Source organism: Canis lupus, chromosome 4 (assembly GCF_003254725.2).
Source record: "Canis lupus dingo isolate Sandy chromosome 4, ASM325472v2, whole genome shotgun sequence".
NCBI classification, from domain to species: domain Eukaryota; kingdom Metazoa; phylum Chordata; class Mammalia; order Carnivora; family Canidae; genus Canis; species Canis lupus.
Window position 1 is genome coordinate 31,914,017 of NC_064246.1, and position 22,025 is coordinate 31,936,041.

The 22,025-nt window shown below is 38.2% G+C and overlaps 1 protein-coding gene and 1 long non-coding RNA gene across 8 annotated transcripts in view; one reads left to right on the forward strand and one right to left on the reverse strand.

The window, feature by feature from the left end:
- The window catches only part of NRG3 (neuregulin 3), a 1,039,823-nt gene extending 1,020,942 nt beyond the window's left edge, over nt 1–18,881 (forward strand). For 2 of the 7 annotated variants that reach the window (XM_025435065.3, XM_025435067.3), the window contains exons 7-10: nt 6,606–6,733; nt 11,212–11,385; nt 16,610–16,681; nt 16,919–18,881. In XM_025435065.3, coding sequence (XP_025290850.1) covers nt 6,606–6,733; nt 11,212–11,385; nt 16,610–16,681; nt 16,919–17,426 — 882 coding nt within the window. In that variant the 3' untranslated portion in view covers nt 17,427–18,881. The remainder of the gene's footprint in view (nt 1–6,605; nt 6,734–11,211; nt 11,386–16,609; nt 16,682–16,918) is intronic. The other 5 variants (XM_025435069.3, XM_035715516.2, XM_025435070.3 and 2 more) reach the window with 3 other exon arrangements.
- On the reverse strand, nt 5,090–9,800 carry LOC112651758 (uncharacterized). Its single transcript, XR_003131009.3, has 3 exons — nt 9,532–9,800; nt 9,070–9,169; nt 5,090–7,234 (listed from the first exon to the last, which is right to left on the reverse strand). It is a non-coding gene; the product is annotated as an uncharacterized LOC112651758 (long non-coding RNA).
- Nucleotides 18,882–22,025: the final 3,144 nt, after the last annotated feature.

A 22,025-nucleotide genomic window follows, 5' to 3' on the forward strand; every position in this document is an offset into this window, starting at 1 on the left:
TTGATGCTCTGTTGCTAGGTACATAAATGTTAAGAACTGTTTTATCTTCTTGGGGAGTTAGCCCCTTATCATTAAGTTAGTGATACTTTTTAAACCATTCTTTGTCCCTAAAACTTATCCTTCTTCTGAAATCTGCTTTGGCTGAAATTATTACACCTACTCTAGCTTTCTTTTGATCAGTGCTAGCATGATATATTTTTACCTACTTTATTACTTTTATTCTATCGCTGTCTTTATATTTAAAGTGGGTTTCTTGTAGACAGCATATAGTTGGGTTCTGTTTTCTCATACCTGCTGATAATCTGTTTTTTTTTAATTGGTGTATTTAGACCATTCATATTTAAAGTGACTAATGATATTGTTCAATTAATGTCTTCTATATTTATAACTGTTTTCGATTCTTTGTACCTGTTCTTTGTTTCTTTTGTTCTTTTCTATTTCTTCTTTCTCTGGTTTTAATTATTTAGTATGCTTCCATTTTTTTCCTCCTTTTCTAACATACCCATTATACTTCTTTTTATACTTTTTTAGTTACCCAAGACTTTACAATATATATTTACAATTAATCTAAGTCCACTTTCTTTTTTTTTTTTTTTTTTTTTTTTTTTTTTTTTTAATTTTTATTTATTTATGATAGTCTCACAGAGAGAGAGAGAGAGGCAGAGACACAGGCAGAGGGAGAAGCAGGCTCCATGCACCGGGAGCCCGATGTGGGATTCGATCCCGGGTCTCCAGGATCGCGCCCTGGGCCAAAGGCAGGCGCCAAACCGCTGCGCCACCCAGGGATCCCCTAAGTCCACTTTCAAATAACACTTTACCCCTTTATGGCTAGTCCAGGTATTTTATATCTGAGTATTCCCTTTCTTTCTCCTGTTCTTTATAAAATTGCTTTCAATAATTTAAGTTGTGTATATACTATATCCAGAATACATTATTAGTTTGAATAAACTTTTTTCTACTTGATCTATTAATAAGAAGAAAAATGAACTATTTTAATTTACTTTTACTTATTACTTCCCTGGTATTTTTTCTTCTTTATGTAGATCTGAGTTTCTAACCTAAATCATTTTGTTTCTCCTTTAAGAGCTTCTCTTAAAATTTCTTGCAGGATAGGTCTGCTGGTGATGATCCTATTTTTTGTGTGTGTTTGTTTGTTGCTTAGTCTAAGAAAGTCTTTTATTCCTCCTTTATTTTTGAAGGATAATTTAACCAGAGATATATTTTCAGTTTGATGTTTGTTTTTCTTTTAACACTTTAAATATTTTACTCTTATCTTTTCTTGTTTGCATGATTTCTAGGTAGAATTCCACTATATTTGTTCATCTTTTTCTTCTATAAGCAGGTTTTTATTTTTTTGGTTTTGTTTTCAGCATTCTATTTGTTTTTGTGTTATTTTATTCTTTACTTCTCTTTTCCTTTTTTAAAAGTACAGTTTGAATATGATATGCTGTCATGTAGTTTTTTTGGTATTTAACCTTTATGGTGTTTTGGTATTCTGTGAGCTTCCTGTATCTATGTTTTGGTGTCTATCAATAATTTTGAAAAGTTCTCCATCACTGTTGCTTCAAATATTTCCCCTGCTCCATTTCTTTCTTCTCCTTCAATAACTCCAATTATGCATATATTTTACCATTTGAAATTGTTCAGCAGTTTTTCAATATTATCATTCAGTTTTTTCCTTTTCTTTTTAAAATATATTGTTTTTGTTTTGTGTTTCGTGTCAGGAAGTTTTTATCCACTAATACTCGAGGTCCTTGATTCTTTTCTTGGCTGTGTCCAATCTAATGATGAGCCTATCAAGTGCATTCATCATGTATGTTACAGTATTTTTATTTCTAGATTTACTTTTGAGTATTTCTTAGAGTTCCTATCTCTCTACTTATGCTTGCATGTATATATTCTAGTATGCCTCATAATTTTTTTAAAGGTAGACATGATATACTGGGTAATCCTGAGATAACAGATGTTTAATGTAGGTTTTATGTTAATCTGGCTAGCAGTTGGGTTTCATTTAATGTTTGCTATAGCTGTAGATGCCAGGAGCTTTAAAATCCACTAGTGTCTTTTGTTTGTTTGTTTGTCTTGTTGTTTTTCCCCCCTTACTTGAGACAAGAAGGCTACAAGAAGGTAGAGTCAGGAAAAAGCTCTTTCCTCATGTAAGATAATGCTCCAATAAGATCTTTTTTCACTGAGAAGTAAGCATTTCAAAATGGTTAATTTCCCACTTATGTCAGAAACATGAGATTATTCTTTTGTTCTTTGTTGTGAGCATCTTGCATGGTTCCTGAAGGTAAAAACCCATGAAAGTGGAGGGAAGGGGGCACAAAAAACTGCAGTTCTTATTTTATTCTTACAATTAAATTCCAGTTTACAGTTCTGACAAATAAAGAGCTTGAAATTGTCATTCCTGTCCTTACAATAAGAAAATAAGCTGAATAAACTAGAAATCAATGGCTGTTCTTATATCCATCCAATAATGGAGGTTGCAGGGCAAACTACCACTCTGAAACCTGGAAAGACAATACAATACAAGAATCATAGTCAATATCAGATTACACATACAGATTATAGCCACTTATTAAAATTACTCTTGGGAGCTCCTGGGTGGCTCAGTCCATTAAGCATCTGCCTTCAGCTCAGGTCATGATCCCAGGGTCATGGGATCCAGTGCTGATTCAGGCTCTTTGCTCAGCAGAAGTCTGCTTCTCCCTCTGTCCCTCTCCCTCCCCCTGCTTATGTTCTCTCTCTCTTTCTCAAATGAATAAATACATAAATAAAATATTTTTTAAATGTTTAAATGTTTACAAAATTACTACTGAAGTGTTCTTACCCATTTATGGTTCTGCTATAGGTAAGCTGATCTTGACTCTGGTTCTTGTCTCTTCAGGTTTCAGAGTGGTGGTTTGCCCTGCAACCTCCATTATTAGATATAAGAACAGCCATTAATTTTCTATTTGTTCAGCTTTTTTCTTATTGTAAGGACAGGAATGACAATTTTAAGCTCTTTGTCAGAACTGGAAACTGGAAAATATCTCTAAATTCATTTGAACCAACGTGGAATATTAGTTTGAAGGATTACCAAATTATTCATATATTTTTAGTGTTCCCACATGTCTCAACCAACCTTGCATAGGAATATGGCAATTTAAACCCGAATCTCATATTAAATGCAGCCACTGAAATGAAAATAATTCTCATAAAGTCTGTGAGATAGAGGAGAAATACTAAATAATAAATTTTGAAAATAAATTTGTGTATATTGACCAAAATAGTACAATTAAAAGCAACTGTATAACAACAATACAAGCATTTGAAAGAAAAGATTTAGAATACAATATCTACAAAAGACACTATGAATAAGTAGACCAAATAAGAGGTTGATTCTATTCGAAACTTTCATCTAAGATTTTAAACAAAGCCTTTGGCTTTCAAAATGAAGTCTCATTCAAAGCAAAAGCTATATGCACCTCATATGTTTATTTCAGCAGTATTTAAAATAACCAAATTATGGAGGCAGCCCATGTCCATTGATAGATGAAAGAATATATATATATATATATATATATATATATATATGTGTATATATATATACACACAATATATATATATCAATAAATACACTTTATACATACAAAAATGTATATATACACACACACATACACGCTGGAATATCATTCAGTCACAAAACAGAATGAAATCTTGCCATCTACAACAACATGGATGGAGCTAGAGAGTATAATGCTAAGTGAAATAAGTCAAAGGAAGACAAATAGCATATAATTTTACTCATATGTGGAATTTAAGAAACAAAACAAATGAACAAAGGGGAAAAAAAAAAGACAAACCAAAAACAAGACTCTTAACTATAGAGAACAAAAACAGATGGTTACCAAAGAGGAGGTGGGTAAGGGGGTAGGTGAAACAGGTGATGGGGATTAACAGCATACATATCTTGATGAGCACTGAATAATGCATGGAACTGTTGGATACTAAATTGTATGCAGGAAACTAATATAACACTCTAACTACACGAGAATTAAGATAAAATAAAAATAAAAACTGATTGGCACCTCCTTCCCTCCCCCAAAAAAAGCAGAAACTCTGAACTAATGGCCCCAACACATAATTAGGCTAGAACATACACTGTTTGACATACACTGCTAGAAAAAAATGAATGGCTTGCTGACTTTTAATGGTTCAATAATTTCTTTAGAAAATCTAGATGCTCCAGAAACACTTGGCTGATGTTGCCCCCATAAACCTCTGCAAGAACAGAGACTTACCTCCTCCCATTTGCCATAGATGTCTCTAGATCATCTCACTTGTTTCTGTAGCTGAGCATTTCAGGCATCCAAGTTTGTCTTCTAAACCAATTATTAGAAGCTGGGATTAAAAAACAAACCAAAAAAAACCCTACTTGGTCTTTTATAGAATCTGAAGTTCAGATAGAAAGTCAGAATATTATATTCGTCACAAATCCATTCAATGCACTTTTCCCATGGATGGTTTGTAGTAGTAATTAATTAGTCAATAAAACAGTACACATGAAGATATTTACATCATATTTTGGATCTTTGTAGTTTTGGATTATTGAAAATAGCCACCTTTTCCAAATTATCTCCATATCTTCTTTTTTGTTCTGTGTCAATTTACTCCATTTTGCAAAATGTCTGACCTCTTTACTGAGTCCATTTTGTAGAATTGAGATTATAATTCAAGACAAGGTTATTACTGCCACTCTGTGGTTTATTTTGGAAGTACTTAAGAAGAAAACATTAGAGATTGCTATCTTAAGGTCAGTTACATAACCTTGACATTTTGCCTAGGCTTAATAACCCATAGCCACTGATATACTCTTCTTCAAGGATAATATCCAGTTAATAGTTTATTTTCTTTCTTTCTTTTTTCTAATCTACATCCTGTGTGGTTGCATGGGAAACATACAGACACACAAACACACACACAGAAATATATATGTATGCGTACATACAAAATCTATATGTGTGTATATGTATACATAAAGCTAAATATATGTATATACACATAGACACACAATACATGTATATGTACTGCATTTTCCTTATTTATGAAATTGATTCATATTATGAAGACTTTTTGTACCTTGATTTTATTTTTTTTTTCAGTGGTTGCATGGGTTTTCTTTGTGGATATTTATTGTGTCCAGTTGTTTTTGTTTTTTTGTTTTGTTCTTAAAAATTGTACCACTGGCATACTCTCATGATGATATTCTGAATTTTTACAATCATATTAATGAAGGAAAGTCCTAGAAGTAACATTCTGTATTGAGGAGTGTGTATATTTAACATTTGGAACATATTAGCAATTCATACCCCAACATATTAGCAGCAGTTCTACTTTTCTTGAATCTGTACCTTTACCAGACCTTAAAATTTACTTTTCTCTATTATGATTTTTATCATTTTACAAGGAGTGCAGATGTACAGCTTTTCATATGTATATTACATCTCTGTCTTCATTGTTCTGTGAAATTCTTTTTCATACGTTAGATATGAATGTCCAAATTTCAAACTTTTCTCTGGATTGGTTAGCATTCTAAAAATGTCATCTTATTTTTTTTTCCTTTTAAGAAGAAAGGTTTTTTTAAAAAAGATTGATTGATTGATTGATTGATTGATTGAAGCATAAGAGAGAGAACAAAAGCACAAGCTGGGGGAGAGGGAGAGGGAAAAGCAAGGTTCCCTGCTGAGCAGGGATCCCAGTGCGGGACTCGATTCTAGAACCCTGGGATCAGGACGTGAGCCAAAGTCAGAACTTAACCAACTGAGCCACCTAGCCCCTAAAAATGTCATTTCTGAGGGTATTTTTTATCTGGAATTTCTGGAAGAGGAACCTGCTAGCCCTTGCTGCCTCTTCAAGAGCTGTGTGTCCAGGGAATATTAAAGTTGACAACTTGCTGCCTGGTTGAGATGCCCTGTGATATTTCCCTTGGGGCAAAGGTTTTCTTAAGGGGTCATCTCTATAGATTTTCCCAAAGGCTCCTGAACTTCATAAGATATCATAGTCAAAGGTGAGACCAAAGCTTACTAACTATAAAGAGTGAAATGCTCATAAATTTCTCTTGTTAAACCCAGTAATTACTTGGCAAAGGCTGAAGGAATGGTGGAGAGCCAAGGGCAGGTACTCTGAATCAATATCCTTGTAATTCTGAGAATGTTCTGAGGTTCATCCAATCATTCTTTATTGAATCCCTACTATTTGTAGTTCGGCTACTGATTAATTTCTTGTGTGCATAAAATGTCTATTGAATAAAAAAAAACATTTGTGTTTTTGCCTGTCAGGCACAGTGTGCCATGGATATATATTGAAACAAGAAGATATACTTAAAATTCTAAAGTGAAGAACCGTCCTAGATGGATCTTATCTAAGCAGAGAGAGTTTGGGGGGAGGTTGGAGACCATTGGTGTGTGGGAAATGGGTTACAAATGATGTCTCTATTGTTCTGCTGATCCGGTGGACAAATTACTGGCAAGTGTTCAGTAACCTTTCAATATCTAGCTATAGTGTTACAGGCCGTCCTCTCATAACGTCCTCCAGCTCAACTCTGTGCATGTGGTTTCCCACAGTACTCAAAGGCGGAAAGGCATCCTGTGACTGCATTGGAGAAAATGATGGAGTCAAGTTTTGCCGGCCCCCAGTCATTCCCAGAGGTCCCTTCTCCTGACAGAGGAAACCAGTCTGTCAAACACCACAGGTACAGGTAGCTGCTCATGGTGGGCATGGGCACGTTCACACTGTGTATAAGGCTGGGCAACACGTGCCAACGGATGGCAACCTGGTTCGGGAGAGATGATTGTTCTTGCTCCCCCTATAGTTCTCCATGGAGTGGACACTCAAGCAGCTCACAGCAAGTCAACCAAAGATAACAGCAGGCAGCAATGCCCCTGTAGGAAGCCTGAAGGAACTAACAACACCCATCAAAGCTTCAGACACAGACCAGTGAAGGAAACAATTGCATTCTGAAAAGCTATTAAAAATATGATTTTTCCTAGCCTGCCTTATCACCGTCTGCAAATTTAATGACTAATTCTTCCCTAGGCAGTTGATGTGACATGCTCCAGGTCTTCCAACATGGTTCTTACACACACAAAAAAAAACTTTTCAGAGGGAGGAAGCTCGGCAGGTCTTCTTGGGTTTATAGGATCTGTCATCTGGGGTGGCACTCTTTTGCAGGCTGACCATATGAATTGGCTCTCTGGGGGAGAAAGCCAAAAAAATAAGGTTATCTTCCAAATGTCCTAACATTCTGAAGCCAAGCAAGGTCTTCAGTATCATCAAGTCGCATGCTACATTTCTTATACAGGAATCGGAAACTCCAAAAATGCACTCTTTGTTCTAAACCAAGTGCCAAAATTTGGGACTGATGCTATGTCTATGCGCATCTGAATGTAATACTCTCAATCTTTGTGGAAGTGGTGCAGTGATTTAAGCATCCTTTTCTTAGGGAGAAGTACAGTATTTCTAAATTTTATAAATATATATATATTTATATATATAAAAAGATCAAAATTCAAAGAAAAGGATAAGGTACAAAATAGTAGTTGTCACTTATTGTGGTGAGCATTGAGTAATGTATAGAATCATAGAATCTTTATGTTGTATCCTTGAAACTAACATAACATTGCAGATTAGCTATACTTTAAAAAAAAAAAAAAAACAACCCAGTTGTTCCCAACAGTGACAGATAAATATTGCTGACCCTTGGTTTTCACATATCTAGGCAATGTTTTGAAAACGTCCATGACAGAAACATGCATTATACAAGGAAACTACCTTCTTCCTCTACTCTAAATCCCTAAAAAAAGGATTTCCTTGATGCTGGCCACATTTACTGGGAGCTTTTCAGTCTGTCTCAATACTAAACCTCATTATTGGATGATTTTTTTTTCACATTCTACGTGAGTAGAGACTGAGATACCAAAAATTTGTTAAGTTTTTTTAAATAGGTTTAAATATTTCCAACTTGGAATTGAAATATGTTTGCCTATTGGATTCTTGCTTTAGTTATGAACTATAAGCTTTGGTTTATATCAATTGAGGCATTTACAGATATTTCCCTGTTAAGAAAGCATTTTAGTTCCTGGATCTAATGGAAGTTATTTAATTAGGAAAATACGTCTAAGATTACTAGCCTTTTATAAGACGGATATTTTCTCCAAAACCACATTTTCTCCTGCTGATTATAACACATGTTGAGGTGGTGTCCCATCCAGTCAGGTAAAATAATTCTGTATAATGTTACCCTAGGACTATATTATGCCATCAATATCTTAAAGTTGTAAATAAAAAAAGAATTGCAGTTTCTAATGTATTTAAGCTGCAAATACCCTACTACTCCTAGTTGGTTGACTTACCCCTGTCTTAATCTTGGCTTCAACTGGGTTTCCAGGAACCACTCACAAATTAAATAAGGGCGTCTTTAAGAGATCTGCCTTTCTGTTTGGTTCAATGACAATACAGTATTAGTTGGCATACATTGTGTCCCGATAGATAGGCAAGGGTTGATTTACAAAGCACTTTTAGAACTTTGTAAATTATAGTTCAATATATCATAGCTTTTGTTTTGTAAAACATGCAGTAGACTTAAATGTTTTCATGATTGATAACCTGGTCACTGATTTATATATCCTGCAAACTGCTCCATAACTTCCCGAATGCCACTGGGTTAGAAGGCTTGAATAGTTGATTGATCAATAGGCACAGAACTGTTTTGTTTTGTTTTTTAAGATAGGTCACTAGTTCATCGTGGAAGCTTTTGTGGTTGTGACAGTTTGGCCAGCTATGAATAATTAATTTCTCTTTGTGCACTGCAAACATGACTTATTTGGATAACTCATTATAACAAAGCTATGAATTCAAAGCCATTATTTCTCATGTGTAGTTCAAAGGGGGAAAAAATCCTCTTTCTTTTTAAAGAAAAATCTACTACGTCACACTTATTACATTACATTTTAGCAACATAACTCTCCTACAGACAGCATATATGTGGGGTTTTTAGAGTGAAATAAGACCAGGGTTGTCAGTGATTACCTGGAGCCTTTGAGTTGTCAGGTGTAGCGGAGGAACCAGGGCAACCCTACTACGTGCCAAGCTCCATGCATAATTTCTCTCTTTTAGCCCCATAGCCGTCCTATGAAAATACTTAACCATGATGCCAAGACCTTTCTTTGGCACCTCTCCTACTCATATTTAGTCTTTACCTTTTTTCTGCCTTGCCCTGTGCACTGAAAGAGAAGAAGGCTCTCTCTTGTCTGCTGTCAGTACAAGGCACGGGCAGGAGATGGAAGGCTGGGAGGAGACTGAAGCCCTGGCCTGTCTGCCCCCTCCCTCCCTGCTTGCCTCAGCTGTGTCCCTTGTCCTTCTTCCTGGGACCACAGTGCCTGACAGTGGTCCTTTCCTTACAACTCCCCTTCTCTCTCCATTCTAGTAGCTTCCCCCCACCCCTTGTCCCTTCAGATACAGGGACAGAAACAGCTCCCTATTGTTACTTACCCTGACATACAGTAGTGCCCCATGCTGACTTTTTTTTTCCCCTCAAACACTGAAGACACCTTTGTAAATAGTAAAATCTTCCCAGTGACCTAAATTAGAATACCATCTCTTTCCCTTCAGGACTCTGACTGATAGAAATACTTCCCTCAGTGTCATGCTGTTAGTAATGTACAGGCCTGAGATGCACCCCCACATGCAGCTAATTCTAAGCCTGAGTACCCCCCACAGACTCCATAATAGCTCCTAAATAATACAGATAGAAGCTAGAAGGGAGGGGGGAGGGAATAGCTATTAGAACTCTTTAAACTTGTTGCCTTGGTGACCTAACTAGAGGTCGCATGTTGTCAACATACGGGAAACATTATGATAAAGAAAAAGGTATAATATTGCAGCATATGACCTCGTGTTTGCACAAACTCAGGAAGTTAATGTTGGCTCGAAGAAGGTAAAATGTGATCGTTCACTTTGCCCAAACCAGGAACGTGTCTACTGACACGCAAATGTCAGGTTCTCAAACTCTGATCTTAAATAATATTTGAGATGTTTTGTTTTATATCTACTAAGCAGAAATAACAGTAATGTTGCCAGGGAGAAAGTTACTGAACTCCAAATAATGTAGTGATGTGGGTACAATTACTTTGGGAGACTGGTCCCTTTAGAACTTGGTAGGTCTGCTGAAATTCTGGAAATGTTTTTCCTCTTTCTCTGTATGGCTTCATTGGTATTTTTAGAGTTAAGTGAGAACACAGCAAAAGATTCTAACTTCACCTGTTATCTGAACACTGCAGGGCAAGTTTGGTCACTTAAACCTGCATCCCATGGAAGGTCTATGTAAGAACAGAGTTCTCCTTACTGGTCCCCATGGCTGTAGGGTACATTCAGTGGGGTGGAGATGGAAATGGGTATGGAATAGTTAACAGGTCAAATTAGCAACTGATTATTATCGTCTAGTCCTTTGGCTTAGCATATTCTATGTAGGAATCCCAATCTCACCTCAGATATATCCCATTTATGCCTTTTGCCCTCTGATGGCATCTGAAAAATATGGTTATTTGGGTATTTGGATGTTTGAGTCAAATAAAATATGCAATCAGATGTTTATGAAAAGCAAATTCAAATGGAAACCTATGTAGTTTCTCAAAACTGATGAAAGTTTGAGATAGTGAACTGAGAATTTAGCACCTGTGTTAAGGAGAGAATGCCAACTCAAATGAGGTTTATTTATTCTACGCTAACATACGTGAACTCTTCCGCCACGAATCTCTTCAGAGTTTCTGTTTTAGTTTTTATCAGTGTCTAATAACAAAGCTATTTTTAAAATTTTTATTAGAGAGATAACTCCTCTATCCTGGAAGATAAGGGTCATGGAGAATCAGGAGCTTGGGAATCCTTAAGCCCACTTCTTATCTTTGGCTGGGAAGCTGCGATGGTTTCAGTCCATTGTGCTCCAAACTAGAGAGAGAGCCAGAAACATGGCAACTTCTCGGTCTCAGTACCTGCCTGCAAAGGTGAATGGATTCGACAACTTCTGGTCTCCTCCGAGCAGCTATTCTACGGTTAGGGATGGAGGGCCCAACCTAGAACGTTCAGTACCTGAAGTGAAAAGGCAGTGTTTGAAGTGTAAGCAGCCACATATAAGGTTCTTGCTAGGATCAATCTGTTGGTTTTCTTTCATCCCAGCAGGAGTCTCTCCTCTTGCTGCAGCCCAGGGCAAAGGAGTGGTATGCTCCATAGGAATACCTTCAGGAGAACACCCCCCTCGCCCCGAAGTAGGCTGGGTGGCATCGTGGGACCAGCGTATCAGCAACTTGAGGAATCCAGGATCCCAGACCAGGATACGATACCTTGTCAAGGGTAGGTCTTAAAAGCGATGGAATTTAGGGAGGGTGTCATTAATGCTCCAAGTTTAAATTGAGATGTAATGTTCCTGGGGGTTTGGTTCATTGATTTTTGCCATTAATAGTCTGTTTATGCTTACTTCCATCTCTGTTCCACAAAAGGTAGACTAACTTAAAAGAATGGAGATAATGAAAATAGGCATTATGGAAATGTTAGAAAAATAACACTAGAGAGTAAGTAAGTGTGTACATTTATCTAGGCAGTATGTTATATGGTTGTTAAAGCTACTGGGAATTTGTCTTTTTTTTTTTTTAATTTCTTAAGAGGACTAACGTATTCCTTCATTCTTGGGTTTGAAAAGAAAATTACTCAATTTTCTAATCAACATTGTGGGCAATACCCTCCACAGTAACCTGTAATGTATTTATATATAGTATCTGCTTCTGTCCTGGGTGTTCTTGAATGTGTCTAGTCAATGTTGACAGCATATTGTCAAAGTACAACTTGCTGACAGATCTTCAGGTTCATTTATGGTGTAGGGGTGGAAAGATGGGCTTTGGACACCAGGGCTGCCGTTCATTCTTGCAGGACAAAAGGTGCCCTTTCCTCCCACCAGACACAGACCCTCCTGGGCCCCATGGCATAGTGAGTGGAGTAAGATGAATTTTAGCCCCCATTCACCTAATTGGCATAAATTGCCCAGTAAAACATGGTAGCCCTTACTTCAGTGGACTGGATTTTAAATCTCATCTTTGAAAAAATTTTATCTTCTGAACTTAAATTTTCTCATGTATAAATTAGGCAAAATAATACCACCTTCCTAAGGGTCGTTGGGCAGATTTTTAAAAATTATAAAATAAATTGTATTTATACAGGCTTGTACCTGACACGTAGTAAGCAGAGAAGTAGTCTGGAGGAACTGTTTACTGTCCCAGGAACTATTGTCACAGGAACTGTCAGAGAACTATTAATTTCAAGAGCAATGCAGTCAAGGTTTACTCCAGAAATTTCCAAAATCAGTTCCTTCATCCAAGCCAGGTTCTTGTTGCATCTGCTTTTTTATCACTCTGGATAAGGCAGGCCCAGTTCCTATGCTGCTTTGGCCTGGATGATCCTTCCAGACTGTACCAAACTAAGGGCCAAAGCAGATAGGAGACATCTATCTCAGAGCCTTACCTTTTCCGTTTCTTCTTGGCAAGATACATATACAGCAGTGCCTCCTCCTCTGACAAAACTCAGCAGTAGATTTTGTTAGAAAGACATTTGTAATTTTGAAGCAATTCCAAAAGGAGTGTAAAATACCTTTGGTACAGACCTGGGGTGACAGTTTGCAAATTCAACATAACAGCCAAGTTCTCCAAAACGCATAATGCAAATCAAGAAGCAGTTTGCACTTCTCTTTGCATTATATCTAGAAAAGGGGCTTGCATTTAGCCCCAGATTATAATTAATCACGTTTCATAATGACTTTCCTCTTAAAACACTAAGCACTGACCGTGATTCTTAAATCACTAATAATGTCTGTTACTTAGGAATATATATATGGGTGAGAATGAGTGAGGAGAAATCAAGTTCAGAGATTCTGTGAGTGGGGAGAGAACCCAGCCCATGCTCTCTTTTCATTGGTCACCATTATGGAGCTCATCCCCAATGTCCCAGGTAGAGGGTTGCTCTGAGCGCATGCCCGGCATAGGCTTGAACCACACGTACATGGATCTTCAGAGGCTCAGAGATTTCCATGCATGTTCAGGCACTGCTCTGTCTTTTACCTCCTGGGAGACTTACACTTACTGTCTGCATAGTGGTTTTGTTTTGGTTCAATCATCATCGAGTTTGGAATATTCTCTCCAGCTGGCCGGCCACGTGTATTTTCCTGTGTGTGATATGCATCCGATGTTGATAAATGGTGACTCTAAGTCACTGTGTGCTCAGCCCAATGAATCTCGGGGAGCAATCTCATTCTCAGTTCTTGAAAACAGCTATTTTCCACTCCTGGGGGACTGACCGTCTCTCTGGACTAGAAATGGGATTGGTAATAGAATTTCGCAGCTAAAGGCCCTCTTCAAATCTGGTCCTAGCCCGGAGGGGGAGTGAATGAATTTACCAGAGCTATCAGCCATCTGCTGCTTGTTTATCAAGCGTGTGGGCGCTGTCTGCTAGTTAGGCTCCTGGTGTATATGACTTCCCTCCTTAGCACTTACTTCAGCCCGGCTTGAACCCAGCACGTATCGTAGAGTGGTCTGATGAAAGAATGAGGCGCAGAGGAGATTCTTCAGGAGCCTTATCCCGGATCGATGGGCCTGGGACAACCACAGAAATGGCTTACGGAGCTCTGAACTAGGTTTTGTCAGGCAAACCAAACCAACGTATTCATATGCTAGACACAAAGAGATAGGATCACAGAAGTAGACTGCCACCTTCAACATAGAGGGGATCCGAACTGTACTGAACACCTACCTCACTTAGCTAGACATAAGGGATCCTTGAGGAATTTTAAAAATGAATACACTAAGGATAGCAAAGTTGAAGTGGCTAACCCAAGGTGGCATAGCCCAAGTAAAAGAACTGAGATTGAATACTAGCCTTTCATAAGGAACCACTAAGCTAGGAAAGAAATGTGAGGAAAATCACATTCGTGGATGATGATGTGTAAATGGAATCACTAAGGGTATGGCTCCCAGGAAAAAATGGATTTCTTGTTTAGTCAGTTGATTCCAATGCTGTGCAACACCAGGAGCTGAGGCTTGGAGTCCCCCCTGCAGAAACAGGACAAATTCCTTGGCCTGACCCCTTAATCACTGGGCACCAAACCAAGTGCCTTAACTGTTGGAATTTCTCATCTTGAGAAGGATGTTTTGGCTCCCATAGTTCTCAAATGAAATGTGCCAGTGATTTCTTTGGTGAGAAATCAGAGGAAGGGCACTCAACTGGTGTTTTATAGTCAACAAATGACAAGTTCGAGGATCAAACTTGTGAGTCAGTGACTCTTAAGGGGACACAGAACTCTGAAGTGGCTTTGAATCCAGAACCACATTAGAAATTTAGCGCTCGCTTAAATTTCTGGAGAATAGGATGTAGTAGCTTCTACTTAAATACCAGGGTTGGGACCCTCACAGCAACTCTGTGAAGGAAGAGAGGACTCTGGTTGAATCACACAGAGGCATTACTGCAGTTCTTCCCCAGAGGAAACCCCCTAGGTCAGTATTCCCACCTGGCTGTTTTAATTAACGAAACATTTAAGTGAGGCTGCCATTTGTCTAAGATTCCAGACCTTGTAATGGCAATGAGACTTAAAAATCATGTCTGATATAAAACAAAATCACATTTTGGAGAGTGATAATTGTTTGAGGTGCATTTCCATGTTCAGGTGACATTCTGGATTTGAGTTCCTGTCAGCCATGTGTCCCATACCTGTCAAGGTGACACATAAGTTGATTGAAATTCCTCTTTATCACTCAAGTCCACAATTCAGAAGACTGCCCCAGGTTTGGTTTGAATTGCCTGTGATTACTTCCTGGTCATCCACTGTCATCACAAAGCTACAATTTATTAAGTCCTCTGAGATATTTACACCTTTACCCAACAGTTTCATAAGCAATGTTTAGAGGCATGTGTAAGACTGTGCACTTGTCACCATCACATTTCAACCTGTTAGAATCTTTCCACTGATCCATGTGGAATATAATTTTAACCCATTTATATTTTTTGGCTCTGTGCCATTGGGGAACACGATAAGCAGACACCCTGTATCTTCATACATATTAGTGATGCTAACTGGATGGTGCTGAGGACAGAGCACAAAGCCTTGATATCTGCCCCCCTTTTTTCTTGTTGAAATCAAGTCATTGATCAGAAACTTTAGGGTCAGATTTTCAGCCATAGAACACACTTAAGTGAAAGGAGTAAGATCCCGCAGGGAGTTTCCTTGTGCACAGCTATTCAATTAGATTGTAATTAGAAAAAAAGATTATACAGCCCTAAAAAGGTGTTCTAGTGCACCGTGGGATGCCCACTCTTTTCTGGCTTTGACAGGAAGAATTACAATAAGACAATTCGGGATTAACTTGTTCCTCTGCTGCATACCAAAGGTATAATTTGAGAGAAGTCAGTTGAGTGCCCCTTAATGTAGTTTATTCATCCACCGCATGGTAATAATAATAAATAAGCCACAGGTTTTTAAAAAATTAAATGAGGCAATTAGACATAAGCATGCTTTTTAAAAACATTTTGCAAATGTCAGCTGTTATTATTATGTTTGAAATGGACATTAACTGGGATGTAAAGGGAGCACTTACCTTGAAGATTTGTTCGTGTAGTCATGCATCCGCTCGATTGGGATTTATTGACTGCCGATGCTGTACTAAGCACAGCTACAAAGACACCTAAATGTGAGCCTCATCTTTTCTCTCCGTCTGGTGGAAAGACAGACCCCTGAGTTGCTCTGATTGTGTCCTTGAAATAAAGACTCCTATTTAGTATGCAAGACGGTTCATTGCAAGTATTTTTTTCCATTTATGGACGTGATTGTTATTTACATCCTAATGCAAGACAAGGGGAAGACAACCTATTAGATGGAGGGTGGATATGTTTAGATTGTGCTATATTATAATAGTTTAAATCAAACATTCAAATTAAGGACAGATCACTGAGAGGATAGAGACTCCTGTTCAAGACCCCAGACCACGATGTTAGGAATCCACAGCACACCTGTCCCACCCTCTGATGCTGGGAAATTCACCAGCACTGGCCAGGCAGTGGGAGGGCTAGCCAGATCTTGGCATGTTCCAATGACTTGGAATGGCACCATGGTGGCTGTGCAGCAACAAACTGCCTTTTTTTTGGCTCCAGAAACCACTTGGGGAAGTTGCCCTCTTGGTTGAGCCCCAATGGACCTCACTTTGTGTTCCTCCCTGGGGAGGACTTGTAGGCCCCCCCGTTCCCATCTGTAGGCCCAGCAGCCTGGCAACGAGACGGTTTCTACAGAGTAGAGAGCCGATGAAAATTGCATTCGGTTCCCCCAAAGTCAGTGGGAAGCAGAAAAACTCAGGGGACGATAGCACCTTGATGCTTCATGTCGGGCTTCCTTCCCAACGAGTGTGGCCGCGAGTCTACAGACTAAACCCCGGGCTGAGAGGGTGGTCACATGTATGGAATGGAGTAATGCCATTATGGGTTTCCTGTTTGTCACTACGGAAGGGCCACACTTACCTGCTCAATCCCCATTTACTTTGTATTCTAGGATAGAGGTCAGGAAGACTATACCCCACCTGCCTATACAGCTGTGGTGTGTTGAAAGATCCCTGGACTTCAAGTAAGAAGATCTGGGTTTGAGTCTCAGTCTGTCACTTATTTTCTGTGTGACCTTGGGCAAGTCACTTCACCTCTCTGAGCTTCAGTTTACTTCTCTGTTTAACTGGGAGCGTATTATCCGTCTCATGGGGTTGCTGTGAGAATTCAGTGAGATGGTGCATGTGGAAGTGCTTTGTTGACTGACTATTGCTCGGAAGAAGCACAGCAGAAATATGTTAACTCTGTGTTTCTTTTGCAGGTACTCGTCCGGTGGTTTAAAAACCCAACAAAACGCATCCATAAATATGCAACTGCCTTCAAGAGAGACAAGTTCCTATTTTAATAGCTTGGATCAAAAAGACCTGATGGGATACTCCTCCACGAGGGCCAGTTCCGTGCCCATCATCCCTTCGGTGGGTCTAGAGGAAACCTGCATGCAAATGCCAGGGATTTCTGAAGTCAAAAGCATCAAATGGTACAAAAACTCCTACTCTGCTGATATTGTCAATGTGAGTATTCCAGTCGGCGATTGTCTTATAGCAGAACAACAAGAAGTGAAAATATTGCTAGAAACTGTCCAGGAGCAGATCCGAATTCTGACTGATGCCAGGCGGTCAGAGGACTATGAACTGGCCAGCGTAGAAACCGAGGACAGTGCAAGTGAAAACACAGCCTTTCTCCCCCTGAGTCCCACGGCCAAATCAGAACGAGAGGCACAATTTGTCTTAAGAAATGAAATACAAAGAGACTCCGCATTGACCAAGTGACTTGAGATGGAGGAATGTGTGCATTCTATGCTTTGCTCAACAGGAAAAGAGGGGAAATTAAATACAAATTATTTATATGCATTAATTTAAGAGCATCTACTTAGAAGAAACCAAATAGTCTATCGCCCTCATATCATACTGTTTTTTAACAAAATATTTTTTTAAAGGGAAAGAAACGTTTCAGGAGGGATAAAGCTTGCAACTAAAGCTTTTGGGTAGAATTCTGATTACAATTTCACTTAGTCCCAACACCGGCCTCTTTGGCCCTTAGTAGATGTGGGTGATTTGGACCCTCAGCCCCACCGCACCAGTGTCATCATAAAAAAGCACTGGTTACCCGGTTTCCAAGAGATAAGCTGTATCCTGAGGGCGGACGTGCCAGTGACCCAGTGGCCCTTGGCCACTGGGCTCGCCGGTCCCAACCCCTAAATTTCTATTCACTCGACAGCCTCATCACAGGTTATGTCATGTCAACCAATGTAGTGTTTTCTATTTCATTTTTGAAGAATGGCACAGAGACTCTGGAAGGGGGAGGACAGGAGATCGGAGGAGTAATTGGGGGCAATCTTAGCTACTCTTATGTGCCAGCTTCCTCTGAAATTTGAAGGCACAGAATCTCAGAGGGAGGTGCAAAAGAAATTATTATAGAAAAAGAGATGAGAAAAAAAAATCACCATGTCGTGTCACTAAAATCATGCGAATAGAAGTGTTTTTCTTTGAGATTGTGTAGGGGCTCCAAAGGAGCACTTCTCGATGTGTGCGTGCCTGTGTGTGTGTGTGTGTGTGTGTGCGTGTGCGTGTGCGTGCGCGCACAAACGTGCGTCGGTATGGGCTTGCTCACTTGAGCACAGGTATGCTGTATGCACATGTGTTCATTGTGTGTATGTGTGTGCATGTGTGTGCATATTAAGCTTGCTAAAATTTGTTCTGGAACATCAGGGAATTTAATATTCAGAAAAAAAAATTTCCCTCTCAGATCTGTTCACTTTAAATTTATCCATTAAGTATAAAGTTCAGTTAGTCAGTTCTTAAACCAAGGTCACTTGCATGGCGGGGTCCTATAAAATTCTTGACTATGTCAAGATAATTTTCTGGTGTGAATACTTTTGAGAGGAACAACTATTGGCTCATTAATGGTATCAGTATCACAAGGCAAGTTGAGGATGTGTGTTTAATTTGAATCATGCGTACTTCAGTTATTTACACAAGCCAGTTATCAAATTGACAATTACCCTTTGCTTTCTCGTCATCCTCTTGACTATTTATTTTGTAGCAAGTCTACTATTTGTGGACCAAGACATTAGCTTCTGTGGTTAATAATGGAAAGAATAAATTGTTGAAATCACAAAGCCCAGACTTTTCAGTTCACAGGAAGCCCCCAAAAGAACAGTAAATTGTGTTGTATGTTCATTTGGAATAAAGCAATATTTTTACCACTGCTAAGGTGAACTGAAACTTCTCCTGAAGATTTGTCTGTTTTATTTACCCTTATTTTCATGGGGCATTCAAGGAAATTAGTGTTCACATAACCAGTCTTTTTCCAATTATTGGTGGTGTTGAGTTGTTATGTTTACACTGTTTTAAATAAAAAGGCACAGTATTTGAAAGTATATAAAAGATTTCTTTTACTGCAGTCCGGGAAGACTTTGGTTAAAATTTCCTTGTGGAAGATTCACATTACGTTGAAAGGGAATGTAACCATTTCTGAATCAAATATTGAATATATACAATTCTTATTTGAGGCTAAGTTGTTTCTGTTGAAAATACATTGTAAATTGCTTTTCGAGAACAGTCTTTAACAATAGACATAACGTCATGCAGGGGGAGGAAAACATTGTGTTCTTATCGCACTGTGTAGTGGCACTTCAAGGTCTCCGATGTTGAAAACACTTTAGTAGAAATGCATTTTATATTTAACAAAAGGTTTTTGGTATTCATTAATTGTCCTATTACTCTTGCATTACTTTGAATACAGAGGTAATGTTGTTAGACTCTTAAAAGATTATCACAAATTTTTTATTTCTAGACCATCTAGGCTCCCATTTAAAAATATTGTATCTTTGGGAATATTTCAGAAAGATGGGCTTCATGGACAAGGATATAAGACCCCCAGAAGTTGCATATCCGATATGTTATCGTGTTGAAATTTATCACTGTTACCAGACATTAACTGGAAGGCCTCATCAGGCCTTTGAAGTCAACCTTGCTTCTTGGGTTTTTCACCAAAAGGTTGCCTGTTGCATATCGAAAGGATTCATGCAGATTTCACCTAATTAGGAGGTGATAATTAGGTGACTCGCAGCAGTTATTTTAATATATTATTTACTCTGAAAAATTGAATATCGTCAATCAAACTTGAGTCCTGATGCAACACCCATTTTTAAAAATAAAGTAGAGCCATATATTATGTGATTATAAACACCCTTGTTTATCCTGAAGAGCATGAATTGGGCATATCCACTGGCAGTCTGATGTCAAGTTGAGAGATATAGTTACTTCCTAATTGATAAGACAAAATCTTCCATACAGAACAGATATTAATGGTTAGTTCAGTGGTCATTTGTCTCCTCTTGGAATATGAAGCTCTCCTCTGAAAAGGGCCCAAGCTCAAAATGCACATCTTTGGGCACCAGCTGACAAGTGCTGATAGCATCAAAACTTTCCAAGTTGATCTAACATAGCAAACACCTGGAACCATCGGTACTTTGTCCTTCAAGCTCGTGTGCCTACAGAGAGGTGCTTATTTCTATAAGACGCCTTTGGTTTTGCTTCATTTTCCTTGTCTTTATTATGTGAATAGATATTTGGAGATTTGTAATTAAGTAAGTTGCATATTAGTTATTAACTGAAGAATGAATATCACTCATTAGTTTTTTACTCGGAATCGTTTTCTGATTAGTCTTTTTATTCTAATATAAAGCATATATTATTCTAAGTTACTATGGAACACTGTTCAAAATATATGACCAATTTCATGCTAATGAGAAATAATAGAAATGATGTTGGAGAATTGGCATCCAAATTTTCTGATTTTCCTACGTACGTTATTAAACGTTCTCTGTTTTATACTCTAATCCAATATATACCTTGCTATGGGCTAAGGACTGAATATTTGTAAACTTATCACCTCTCCAATGATTCACATCATTTCTAAGTAGCAATAGTAAGGTCTTCTGGAGGAGGAAAAATGCTGATTTTAGGATTTCACAGATTAATCTCTTTTGATAATAATAGCATATCAGACCTACCAAAAAGAGAAAAGTAAGGCCAAACAGACTTGGAGAGAATGCCCATTGGCTTCCGGATTGAAAGACCGCTACAATTTAAGTGAGGCCTCTGGCGACCATGGCGAAGGCTGTCAATAACCATGTTTCCACCAGAATACGCTTGATGTGTGCAGCAGTCATGCGCATCCATCTGCTGTATGGTGCTATAGGAAACCAGGGCTCCCTAAGTGAGGGGAGATACTGGTTCCTTTGATTCCAGTCCTGTAAGCCAGAAAATATCGCCCTGAGACAAGTGCTGTGAAACATTTCCCAAATGAGTATATACTATACTTAGGAACACAGCAGGAAGGGTGGGATTTTTATTTGATCTTTTGGTATCCGGGAAACATTTTCTATATAAAGAATACTTTTTTATTATTATTCAATTGTATAGATTCAGTACAGTGTATTCAATGATAGCATATCTCTACTGTGTTTGTACCTTAGTCTTCAGAAATTCAGTCTTCATCCAGGAAAGATCAGCACAATGTTTCTGGGCTGTTCTCAATTTTAGACACGTCCCAATATGTTGTGGGAAATGATGCCTTTAAATAAACTTTATCTCTTCCTCTTTTATTTTTTCTTTCCCCTTTAAAGAAATAGTGAGGGTAAAGCAAGAATTTTCTTCCTTAAGATCCACCTTGTTTTCTTATAATTATCTGTTTTCTACTGTGACTCCACACACACATACACCTATATACATATCTGAGCATATACGTATATATGAAACATACATAAAATATATAAAAATATATAAAATATATACGTATATTAAATTTAGGTGTTCGATTATTTTGTTAGCTTTATTTTTGCTTAATTTGACAAGTCTTAAAGTGAATGCCAATGAAAGCAAATCATTTAGACATCAGCCAAACTGGCAATGTTAAGATAACACAAGCGTTTTTCAGTTCTTTCTTTTTCTTAGGTAAGCAGAAATATCCCAGGGTTGGAAAATTCACAAGACCCTGGAATAAAATCTCTACTAGATTATCTCTTAGTCATGAAGATTAAATTATGGGTATATATGATTGCTATGTACTGCTATAGCATATAATGGTCTCAGATATAGTTTTTCCAAATATAGACACAGGCTTCAAGTGCCCACAGGCTCTAAGGAAGAGTTGAGGTAAAGACAGAGTGGTGGGGGGTGGGGGATATTACATTTTAATATTGGATACTCCAGTGACGATGTGCAGATGATTGCAAAGGCAACCATATACCATCTTGATGGAATAGAGAACAGGCTTCTAGTACTTTGAAAATTTTTTGTCATAAATATTGATTGCACGGGTATTGTTGCCTATGAAATAATTAATTGTATGATAGCAAACAA